General features: G+C 42.4%; 1 protein-coding gene across 1 annotated transcript in view; it reads right to left on the reverse strand.

Moving 5' to 3' along the window:
* LOC144791796 (guanylate-binding protein 1-like) overlaps positions 1–13091 on the reverse strand; it is a 1313208-nt gene that overhangs the window by 727237 nt on the left and 572880 nt on the right. The window contains exon 12 of the mRNA XM_078666563.1: positions 6193–6386. Coding sequence (XP_078522689.1) covers positions 6193–6386 — 194 coding nt within the window. The remainder of the gene's footprint in view (positions 1–6192; positions 6387–13091) is intronic.

Below are 13091 nucleotides of genomic sequence, written 5' to 3' on the forward strand. Positions count from 1 at the left end.
AAAGAATGGACCAAGAACAATCACCAAAGGAATGTGGTCTGGGTAAAACAGCCTCAGACATCGAAGAAACTCAATTTACCCAACAATCCTTAACTGACGACAAACCAACAAAGAGACAAAGGAAAAGGGCAAGGAAGGCCAGGCTCAAGTACAAGAAGCAACTAAAAGCAGATCCCGGCAAAATCTTCCCCATATTTAAAATCAACATTCATTCTGAAGACAAATCTAAACTTCTGAATGGGTCACCAGTGGGTGAGGATATTCTTGCAGATCCATTCTTCAAACTAAATGGATTAGACACATTAAGAGACGAAGGCCTGAGGACAGGAGCCAACTCGAGTCCATCACCACCCATAGGCGACAATAGTCAAATAGACATAAGATCGAACCAGAAATTAAAAGTACAAGAGCTGGGAAGAGTAAACACGAACCCAACACAAGTGGCCGAATATGGAGAAAGTGAGCAACACAAACTGACATCAGCCATGGCAAAAAACAGTTCGGGTTTAAAATGCACTCATAAAGAGTGTTCTAACCCTGGCTCAAAAATCACTATTGAGCAACAACTAATTACAACACCTGAAAGAAACGCACACGAACCTAAAGGTCCAGTAGCAGCACCTGAATTTAAATCCGTGCCAACCCCCATGCGAATTACTGTCCTGGAAAAGGATTGCAAATGTTCACTACTGCGAAGGGAGCAAAGCACGGCCCAAATGAAGATAACGAACATAGCCCCAACTCAGAAAACAGCAACCTCAACCAAGGTAGTACAGAAAGAACAACAAACTATCTTCCAAGTTTGCGACAATACACAAGCTCATAACCTGTCATTTTGCAAAGGAAGCTCAACATCAAAGGAGAAAGGCAAACATCCAGAGGTGTATGACTCAAAACTAACCTTTATCCCCCAATATCCAACAAGGGGGACTCAGGATATTCTTAATAGAGGCAATCTGCTGAAATTGTTTAAGGAAATATCGGCCTTAAAAGAAATTACTACCCAGGACCTCTATTCCGTCAAATTTCAACAAAACGTGCATAATGCGGCTATAGAAGACACAGTTACAACTTGGGCATCAAAGGACCTGGTAGAAAGGATATACCTTGCAAGATCCCAGTTTGAATCATGGGGAATATCTATAACGCGACACAAGCGCCCGAGGTACCCCTATCCCCTACAATTTAACATACGTGATCAAACCAAGGGGCAAGAGAGCAGAGGGCAACTTACCTCCTGTCTACGCGGCGCCCGGGCTTCCACGCCAGAGCCGCTAAGCGCAAGTCGCAAAGCACAATCAATCGGCCTCCATCACGCTGACAGAACGGATTGGTCCTGGATACCTAACATCTTGAGCAATAAAGCTACCTAACCTAGACCCAAACTCCCTCTTCACACCGCGAAACGAGATGATCCTGCCTAATCTAACTAAGAAATCCACAGTTTCAATCTGCTCGTGGAATGTGCACGGCTTTCGAGAAATGGCCCAAGATCAAGAAACACAAGCCTTTTTTCTTCGACAGGACATAATCTTGATCCAGGAGTCATGGAAACTACAATCGAGTTCGATTCCAGGGTTTAAAGAACACCAAATTTATGCAGAAAGCCTATCCAAGTATGGCCATCCCCGCGGTGGATTATCAACATAGGTAACCCATAAATACAACTGGGCATCTGAGGAGATAGACGTAGGCCTGAAGTGGGCCCAAGTGACCAGAATCACTGAAGCACCCTCACTGGGGATTGAACCGTGGAAGATATTGATATTCAATGTTTATATCCATCCTGACAGAAAGTCACAAAAAGAAAAACACGCGACCTTGCTGTCACTTATTAATGTTATGCAAAAGACCTACTCGCAATACCCACTGGTTATCTCCGGGGATTTTAACAACGCCCTCATAGACCAAAATAAGGCGAAGGTGAAGACGAACGCAAACGGCGGTGGAAAAAAGTTAGCATCCAGCCTAAAAGAATATGGACTGTCAATCTTGAATGGGAACACAAAGGGGGATATGCCGGCAGCCGTCACATATTTGAGTGGCAGGATCCATTCAATAATTGACTACTCCATAGTAAGTGACGAGGTAATCCCCAGTATCGAGTCATTTGCTAAAGAACATCGAGTAGAAAGTGACCACCTTCCTCAAATAATAAGTCTCAACTTTGTACCAAGCACGGCACCTATAACGACCTCCCTGTTGCATCTCGCATCAAACTTTAACTTGAGGAAACTAAAATGGCGTGGACAGGGGCTGGGAAAAATCACGGACGCAGTTAAAGCCCATATGGACAACTTAAGAACACAAAAGGAGGAAGACCGAGTATCCAACTGAGAGCAAATGATTCAGGTCCTGCAGCAAAAGTTTCAAGCAAGGCCAGGGATTCACAGAAATCTCAATAACAAGAAGGAGCCTTGGTTCAATATGGACCTAAGAGCAAAAAAAAGAAAGGTCGCAAAGGAGGCCCGCGCCGTCGCAAGACAAAAAACCCCCGTGGTCAGTGGCAAACAAATCCAATCTGAGAGAAGCCAGGTGCATCTGCAGGAAGGCACTGAGGGCCACAAAGCATCTATACAAAGACACCATCTGGAACAAACTTCTAACTGCAGGCAAACACCCTAACAGCCGGGACTTCTGGGGCATCATAAATGAGCTTAACCAAGGGGCAAAACTCGAACAAGAAGCCGGAGTTTATGCAGAAACCTGGACCAGACATGTGCAAACTCTATACAGCAGCACAGTGTCAGGCCACGTCAACGGCTCAGGGGCAGTCAAGGATAACACGGCTGAACTAAAAGGTGTGAAGTACAAGGAAAACGGGGAATCCGAGTGGGAAAAACTCCAGAAGGGGCCACAGAGCCAGATGACCTAACCACCAAAAATGAACTTATGATGATAATTTTAAGATTAAAGTTAGAGGGCGCAGCAGGACCAAATGGGCTGCCAAACGCGGTTTTTAAGCATGACCCGGACTTGTGGTCAGAGACCCTAATGCCCATGTTCAACCGAATATACAAACAAGCAGAGTTACCCGCCTCCTGGAAAGGCAGCATTATCCATCCCATATTTAAGCATGGCGACCACCGCAACCCCACAAATTTCAGACTGATATCCTTAATCGACGTAGAGGCCAAACTCTATGCCTCCTGCATTTTAAGGGAATTACAAGCCTGGATATTAGAAACAAAGATCATGCCAAAATTTCAAACTGGATTCAGGCAAGGAATGGGAACAATAACAAACCTCACTTGCCTGTCCATCCTAACGGACACAGTGGTAGCAAAGGGCACCCGCTTATATGCCTGTTTTATAGACATCAAGTCTGCCTTCGATCGGGTGAATAGAGAGCGTTTGTGGAGAAAACTAGAGAGCTGGGGGTTGCCACACCAATTCTTAACAGCTATCAAAGCCCTACACCACCACACCTGGGCAAGAGTGAAACTGGGAAATGGAGGCAACACAACCAGGAACATCTAAACGCCCCAAGGCCTAAAACAAAGCTGCGTATTAGCCCCCACCCTCTTTAATCTTTTCCTCTCTGACCTCACAAGCGCGATCGAATCAGCAGATAGCCACCCTCCATCTTTGGCAAATAACCCAATACACTATCTACAATACGCCGACGATATTGTACTGTTGAGTAAACACCAATCGAACTACAAAGAGCCATCAAAAAAATTAACATCGTACTTAGAAAGGGAAAGCCTGGAATATTAACAAAGAAAAAACTAAAGTGGTCCACCTAGAAGACCCGCAAAAGTTAAAGTACAAATGGATGGCCCAAGGGACAACAGTGAAAGAACAAGAGTACTGCAAGTACTTGGGAATAACAATATCGAAAGGTGCAAACTACAAGGATCATAAAACAGCATTAAAAGCACAAACTTTAATTTTTGCGCACCAATCGTTTAAAGAAAAAATGGATTGCCCTAATCACAACCATCTATTAAAAGTAATGGCAGCGCAGATTATGCCCACCTTATCCTATGGCCTAGTTACATGGTGTGGGAAGGAGGCCGACCTCTTAAACGAGCTACAAATTAGAATCTACAAAGCGGTCTTCAACCTGCCAAAATCCGCCTCTGCCTCACAAGTCAGGCTGGAATTTGGTCTGCAAAATCAGAAGTTCTGGAGCATGAGCGGCTTCGTGAAACTCTGTAATAAACTTCGCTCTGCAGACCCTGATACATTGGACTGGCTATGCTGGGAGGAAATTAAAAAAGGGGGGGAATCTGACACCCCGAACATCTGGGGAAAGTATCTTGAACTCTGTGTAGAAAAGTTGGAGCTGGAATCAGTCTGGAAAACTGGGACAGACAAAGCAAGTCTAAGCAAACTAGCCAACTCAGCAGCAAAAGGTAAATCCTTTTTGGAGGATAAAGAGTCATTGGCAAAAGGTCGGCATGGCTGGACTGTTATGAACTCGTTTACAACTCCAAAACCACTAGCATATCTAGCAGCCCACTTCAGTGACCATCTCAAAAAATCCTTTATAGCCTATCGGATGGGGATGCACGTCTCAAAGGACCTCTCACCATCCTGCAAACAGTCCCACCAGACGAAAGAAAGTCGCCTCTGCGGGTACAAAAATGAAGCCCTCGTCCACCTTTTCTGTATATGTCCGGCCCTGATAATTCAGAGACGACTCACATTGAAACCCATTCTTAACGCATTAAACATCCGTTCTTGCAGACATGCAGTTACAAGCTGGCTCGGAGGCTCCTACATAATTCTGGCTTGCCACGGAGTTAAATTTATGGCAGAAGAAAGAAAACGCTTAGAACTAACTGAACAGGAGGCCCACCCGTTGGTGGACTATTAGGGACATCCTAACTTTTAGATCTTCATGCATCAGTCCCCAACAAAACAGCGGCTGAGAGACAATAATTTTAGTATTTTTAATACATTTTGCACTGTTGTTTTATTAGGAGAATTTTGTAACAATTTTAATTAATTATGCAAATAAAACTCTTTGTCTTTGTCTTTGTCTACTCTTTCTATGTGTGCTGTATAGAAAAAGAAAAAAAGGAGGAGAAATAGATATATTTTTCCTCCTTACTCCTCCCTGGGAAGGTGTAAGATTTTGGTGCACCCCCAGGTTTGCAAGTTCCTGTACATGTGGGAATGCTTCAAAACACGTGGCAGTGGCGTGGAAACACGCATGCACCACCCATGGAATGCCTTATTAGGGCATAATAATGCAACACGGTGATTTGTACTGCGTTGCATTACACCAAGATTTTGTAAGTCACTCAGAGCCATGCAAAGTGGCTTTGTGTGGCTTAAAAAACTATACCTTAGAGGTCTGTTTCATGCATGTAGCACACTGCGTGGTGCAAAAGTGATGCAACCCTCTCATAAATAGGCCGCTAAATCTATAATTCCTAAGGAATGTTAATATTTTAGAGACTATATTGTTGCATGTCATATTTTCGTCATGCAATCCTTCTGAAAGCCAGTCCATGATAGATGGCAATGGATTATTTTCAAGGCATCGCTTTGATCCTGCAGCATGTAGGGCTCCATAAACATTACAATATGTCTCTTCACAAAAGCTTAAAACGGGCATCCTTCAGAAACAGACTTATTTATTCATCAGTAATTTCTTTTCCGGAGAGACGTTCTTGCCTTCTGCCAGACACATTTGTTTTCTTCGAGCATCAATGGTTTCCTGCCTTTGTATTGTACACAGTGTGCATATGTGCGTGAGTCCGCTGAAGGAATGCCTTGAGAAAGGGTGTACTGGACATACAAACTGACCCTTTTCTCTTCTTCTTTCCTGTCACTTCTAATATGACACCAGAAGGAAATATGTTGGAAGGAAAGCTGACTCCCCAACCATACTTACCTCTAACCGGCCATAATCTGTCAATTACTACCCCCCACCCCACGTCAGCGCCCGGCAGCACTCCCACCACAGGTCGCTACTGTAATCGTGATGGATGCATTTATCCAAGGAGGGTTAAGTGCTATTGAAGGGACATGGTCTCAGAAGAAGCAGTCCTCAAATGTTAGTCTGTTATTTATGCATTTAATAGAGGTACTTATGGTGGAGAACTAGGGACCCAAGTAACACCGCCATTCCACTCGAATGGGATTGATACACATTAATTTTTTATAAAATATAGATATTACATACTATACAATAAAATGGTAACTGTTAAATAATAAAGCTGGTCTGAGACTTACCTTGAGTTTTTGACTTATTTCCCTCTCGTTATCCTGCATCATTTTCAGTCTATCCTCCTCCATCTTCTGTGTCAGCTGCTTGACATGTTCCTCGTGGCTTTTCGGCTGGCCCTCCAACTTTTGCTGGGCTGCTGCTTGCATCACTTCTTTGAGCTTCCTCTCCTGCTCTGCAGCTTTTACCTTTCCTCGCTCCTCTGATGACAAAACAAAAGTGAGAGAGGTTCCTAAGAAGAAACGTACTCTGCAAACTCAAAGCTGTTACGATAGTGAAAGTGCAAACGTGCTAAAACTTCTCGCAAATCCCACTTCGGAAAACCTGAGAACCTTATTCCTGAAGAAAGGGGTACCCAATAAATCTAATACTGTTGACCTTTCTCTTACTCATTTTTTCAGCTGTGAACATTTCATCCTGTTAGGCTGTAGATAGATTCAAACAGCTTGCACTGATGATAGCAATTCAAGTGTTTAAGGAATGGAAAAAGGCCAAGAGCAGTAAAGTAAGTAAATATTTATTATATGCTTAGTTAATAGAAACCATTGCATAAAAACAGCGGCATGATAAAATAGAGCAAGCAATGTATGCATAGCTAAATAAAACAGACAGTGTGGTCACATCATTGTTTCATTCATGTGAGATGCTGAGGCAGTCTGTACATGTTTCTTTGTTCCGGATTAATAGAATTAAGTCTCTAGTACCAGATCAGAGTTTCTATAATCACAGTCTCTGATTGCCTTGTTTATTTTTACTTGTGCATAATTTGTTCCAGTTCAAATTTGCAATAGGCGAAGGTCTTTGCACTTAATTGAGATATTAAAACAATCAGTTAGCACTTTTCAGTTAAAACTACTTTTAAACTATGTGTAAAAATACACAGGAGGTTATAAGTTGCTGTCTTTGATTCAATGTTATATTCCTTCTCTGCCGCCTTTAGTTTATTTCCCACCACATCGAGGAAGCGAACTAGACAGCAGGACAGCCGGATATCCTCTTCATCAAAGCAGGCCTTAACTGCCTGTCTGCAAGTTCTAATGCGTAGTCTGTTCAAGGCAGGTTTTAGTATGGATCTTCTTTCCCTTTCTAAGCATCTGCATGTGCAGAAAATGTGCAGAATATCTTCCTTAGCCTCGGTACACAGTCTGCATGATGTTTTAGACTGTGGCCGTTTCCAAGGTGGTAACTGTGGCAGTATTGGTAGAACGCCCATCCTGAAGTTCAGAAATTTTCCTTTTTTGGTCCTGGTAAATCCAGTCCCTAGATAGGTTTGTGAGGAGCAGTTTTTGTAGCTCTGGATGACGAACCATGTATGTGCTCTTTCAGACAGTGAGGCTTTGTCTTCGAGATTGGATATGATTTTTACTGTTTTGTTGACAAGTTCCTTAAAGGTTTTATGGACCCCTGTTGTGTCCCAGTGAGCTTCTAAGGCCAAGCTGGCCAAGGACTCTTTTAAATAAATCAGAGCTGCACAGTCTTTTTTTCGATTAAGTTCATTCCATAATAATTCATTTAGTGAGCCTGGTACTGCTCCTTTGATTTTATGCCAGCATTTTAGGTAGGTTCCCTTTCGTGCGATTTGTTGTTTTGAAAGGCCGAACTCTAACCTGATTTGAGCTGGTGATGTATAGCCTGGTAGGTTAAAAAAGATTCTCATTGCCTTTGTTACTGTCCTGTCTAGGGTATCAGCGTCTCTCCCTCTGAGGCACTCGCTTCCATAGGTGATGGCTGGGAGGAGATTTTTGCGGATTACCTGTAACAAGGGGGTAAAACTTGGGTCACTTATTTTTTGCTTAATGTTTTTTAGTGCAACTGCCAGCAGGGTTCCTTTGCCTTTTATAGATGCTTTATGCGGGAGGAACGTGCCTTTAGTGTCCAAAATTATGCCCAAGTATTTAAATTCACTGACAATATCGAGTTTCTTCCCTTCCAGAACCCATTGGAAAGAGCAGTAGATATTGTAAACATTTAGGACTTTACCATTTATACATAGCGGCCCAGGGGATCAAAAGGCATCAAAGTAGGTGCTCTAACAATAAGGAGCTGTAGAGGGAAATGTGAACAGGTCGCCCTCCTCTTAATTGATATCATACACACAAAGACCTGCTCATCGAAGGCTCTCAATTCATAAAAGTGGAGGTGGAAGTATTCATCACCTTTCTTCACCTATCACTCCTCACTTTCTAAAGAGGTAGTGTCCTTCCACTTTATTTGCCTAAGTGTTTTTTAGCAAATGACAGTCACACATTCCATATATAATTATATATGGAAAAAACATATTAGTGTATCTAACACTAAACACACCTATAGGTGTGTTGATTTTACAAAAAATTATGAAAAGGCAAAATGGCACTTCACGTGCCCACCACCAGTCGGGCTTGCTGATTGGTAATCACCAGCTATGCTCACTTTTTTTCATCATCGGTAACCATTTTGCTTGAAAAAAATATATATAGTGTCCCAAAATTAGTGCCAAAAATTATAATACCATGGTGATGTGTGCTTCACGACTACCACACAGACAAGACCCAGTGAAAATAAAACTGAAATAAGTCGCACAGTTACCAATTTTATTCTTTCCTTGTGCACTCATTCAGAAATTTGAAACCAGCTGCATTTATACAGACCACTCTCTTTCTCAGCTGACATGTTTCATTGCCAACACTTCTTTAAGGCAATTTCATCATTGCAGGGTCATTAGTTACAAATCTTGGACACTGGTGCTGTTTTTTTTTAAAAATGACTGTCAAATGCAAAAAATACACATTGGTCAGGTTACAATATTGGTCATTTCATTGGTTATCATTACCATGTGGGAGCCCGAGTCTATCGTACAAGCTCTCCACTTGTGGCACTAGAAGAACTCTAGGAGTAAGTTCCTCTTTTCATAGGCGTAGCCTCAACTGTAGTGTAATTTCTAAATACAAAGAACACAGATGGTTGCCAGTATCGCATCTTTATCATAGCTATCTCTGCATCTTCATTTATATCTATCAGCAGATATCCCATCTCGGTGTCACCATTAAAATCACTAGGGGCTTACACACCCACCTTCTCGTATTACTGTTACGCTTTATGTCTCACCCGCACCGCCAGCAGCCTTCGTGCCTTCCTTAATGTGAGCCACGGGGTTTAATTACTAGATCTTTGTCTCACCTTTACAAAAATTCTGCAAAGCACTACGTGTCGGTACTTCTCTCTATGCTTCAAAATCAGACCCGACTACCTTACCTCCTTCATTGATACGGCGCGTTTCCTCATCCCTTGGTATCGGCAAGCCAACGCTAATGGCTTAAAAGCACAATGCCCACTACGTCTCATGCCGCCTTGTTTAAACCATGTGACTTTCCTCATATCAGCGGCGGCCATCTTAAACTTCAATAGCCCCTTCAGTGACTACCGCAATAGCGTACCTAGAGAAAGTTTTTTGCTCTTTAATTTTTCTATTCTCTTTAATTCTTTAAATGTCACCACTCCGCATCGGTGACACCACCATTTTCAGTAATTTCAAAATTCACCCACTCTTTACAATGGTCATTATTAGAATTATGTTCTAATGGTGCCCTCCAATCCTAACTGTGCCACCCCACATTCTCAAGGATAAACACTCACAAACGGAGCCCCAATTTATTTAGACCCCTTCAGGCTCCTTTACACCAGTAGTTTACATAGTTTACATAGTTTACATAGCGGCCATCTTGGACTGGGATGGTTTCTCAATCAACTTTATTATTCCACTATGTTACTGCATTCTAACATCAAGTCATTCAGCTTCCCATCAATATGATCTCAAAAAGAGGTATCCACCTCACGGGCACCAACAAAAACGGGTTTATATGAATGGATAGTACACACTGTATTAATTTCTCACTTTATTCCATTCAATTAAACAATTCAGTCCGATATGATCAAATTTTTCTTGGAAAATCCAACTTGCCTTTTTGGTTGCCAGTACCCTTTCTATACTGTAGGGGTCCCCAGTTACTTTTTCTAGCACTACCTACGTGAAGGAGTGTTTACATTCTTTGCAGTGTTGTACTAGTTTGGTGGAAAGTTTGCCCTCTTTAATAGTGCTCAAATTTTCGTGCACTCTTACTTTAATCTTGCGTGTGGTAAGACCAATATATTGCAATCCGCATTCACATGTCAGTCTATACGCAACGTTCATCGTGTTACAATTACTAAATTGGGTCAAATGCCAAACCTTTCCAGAATTAAGAACCACATCTAAAGTCTTTCTTGTCAACTTACATAATGAAAATGTACCACAGGGGTAATGCCCAGGAGGAATGGTGGTCTCTTTTTGTAGAGATTTCGAACGGAATGTACCAATTTATCCTTCAAATTGCTTGATCTTTTAAAGGCAAACCTGGGAGGGGGCATTTTAAATTCAGCTGTCGATAATAAAGCCCAATGTTTCCTTATAGACTGTCTAATCTGGGTGGCCAAGGGGTCAAATGTCATTACGACTGGCAAACAATCATCCTTGGTCCTTACATTTTTCTCTAGTAGGGCACTGCGGGAGTATTGAGCGCTCTTTTACTTGCCTGGTTCACAATTCTGTGTGGATAGTTTCTCTGTCTAAATTTTCACACAGTCCCTCTGATTGTTCCAAGAATGATGCCATCGTAGAGCAATTCCTGATGTACCGCAGGAACTGCCCTACTGGCAAATTATCACGCAGTGCTTTCGGATGGCATGATTGATAGTGTAACAAGGAATTTTTGTCAGTCAACTTCTGGGGTACCCCTGTGCATAGTGTGTTATTCTCCACCTAGATATCCAGATCAAGTAACACAATTCCCTGACTACTATAAGTCCACGTGAAGCATAAACTGGTATCCAGGCCATTCAACCAGTTCAGAAACTCCAAAAGAGATTCCTCTCCACCGGACCAAATACATAGCACGTTGTCTATATGCCTCTTCCAGAGGCGAATATTCCTCTAGAAGGGATTAGACTGATGGTAAATACAATTTTCCTCAAACTGGCCTACATAAATGCAGGCCAGACTAGGCGCCATAGTCGCGCCCATTGATGTACCCGTAGTTTGTAAATATAGGGCGTCTTTATAGCAAAAATAGTTACGGTAAGTGCCACCTCGATACATTGTAGTACGAAGGACTGTGGTGTATCATAGAACCACTCCTGTTACCTCAAGGCATGCGCTGCTGCCACCAGCGCAGCGTCTTGAGGTATGCAGGTGTACAGTGACTATGTCAATTGTTACCAAGAAGTCACAAGCCGAGTCAAAATGAGTGTCCTCTAGTACATTTAAAACATCAGTGGTGTCCTGGACAAAGGATCGCTGGTTCACCACTGATTTCCTAAGGAAAAAAATCAGAAAACTGGGATAGCGGCTCTAAAACCGACCCTATCCCCGAGACAATTGGTCTACCTGGGGGGAGGCTTGGGTTTATGAATTTTGGGCAGGATATAGAATGCCGGAGTTCTTGGCTTATTGTTAATCCGTAAATCGGCTTCTTTTCCTGTAATCCATCTTTTTTCTTTAGCAGTTCCTACCATGTATTTGATCATGTCTTGGAGTTCATTGACTGGGTCACGCATAAGTGGTTGGTAATTATTCCGTGCCCCCAGCAATCTCAAGACCTTTGCATCATAATCCGCAGTATTCATAACTACCACTGCTCCGCCCTTGTCAGCTGATTTTATTGTAAGCAAGTGGTTGTTATGTAAACAGTTAACTGCGCTCCAATCCTCCTGGCTCATGTTATTAAATCCCTAATGTTTATTCTTTTGTTCCAATATTGTGACGTCCTCCAACACCTTGTTTTCAAACACCACCACTTCAGGGCCCATCATGGTATTAGAGGACAGAACTGAGAAGGTTTTCTTAGGGTCGTACAAAAGAGAGCAGGGGGTTCCTGCGGCTTTTTTGCAAAACCTTTTTAGTTTTATTTTCCTCATGGTCTCTTGGAATTCAAGCCTACATTTGAACATATCATGAGTGGGTGTCGGGACAAACCCTAATCCTTTATTCAAAACTTTAACTTCATTAGCCGTGAGGGTGTGGTCAGATAGATTAACCACTTTATCATTCATGATTGGTTCCTTCCCTGACTGTGTGTTATTCTGGGGGAATATGTTTGCCCTGTTTGATTCTGGTTGCCCCGTCTTCGACTTCTGCCTATCTGGCCCCCACCTCTTCCTCCCTTTGGTTCTGCTCTTAAAAAGAGCCAAGTAATGCTCCCATATCTTCGTTGGTTATCTCCTGCTGGTTGAACCTAGCTCTATTTGGATTGGGAATCTGCGGCCCTTCCTCCTCTTTGCTTGAAGTATTATCAAATGCCCAATTCTGGGGGGTACGTCTATTCCTCTGTTGTCTTCCACCCCTCGCCTGGCCCGTAAACTACCGTTGTCCCTGGCCAGGTAGATAATACTTATCTTCTACGTAGGGGAAAGCCCATTCATGTGTATAACGTTCTAAATTATGTTTTAATCCTTTTATTTTCTGGTTAACCATGTAATTCCTATATTCACCAAGGTCCTCTTGGATCCTTAGTGGATGTTCTTTGGTGTCCGTGAGGGTGGTATCTCTCTTAATGTTCTCCTCCAACTCCAAAATGTCTTTCAACAGCTCCTCACTTAATCTTTTTGCCAAATTAATAATTAGGATTAACCAGTCACAGGTACATTTATTTGCTATATAGCTCCAATCAATTCTGAATTTCTTGTCTTCTAAGAAAATTCTCGGTTCAATCCGTACCAACAGATTAGCTGGGGCTGCTCCTGCTCTTAAATACTCGGTCATTAATGCCCCATGAAGGGCTATCCTTACTTGCCTCTTTTTGATATTACTTAGCTTCTCCCATTCATCCCTAGCTGATGTTACACTTAATAGAGGGGCATCTGGAAATAGCGAAGATACTGATAAAATAGCTGCAAT

The sequence above is a fragment of the Lissotriton helveticus genome, chromosome 11 (assembly GCF_964261635.1).
Source record: "Lissotriton helveticus chromosome 11, aLisHel1.1, whole genome shotgun sequence".
In the NCBI taxonomy this organism is placed as follows: domain Eukaryota; kingdom Metazoa; phylum Chordata; class Amphibia; order Caudata; family Salamandridae; genus Lissotriton; species Lissotriton helveticus.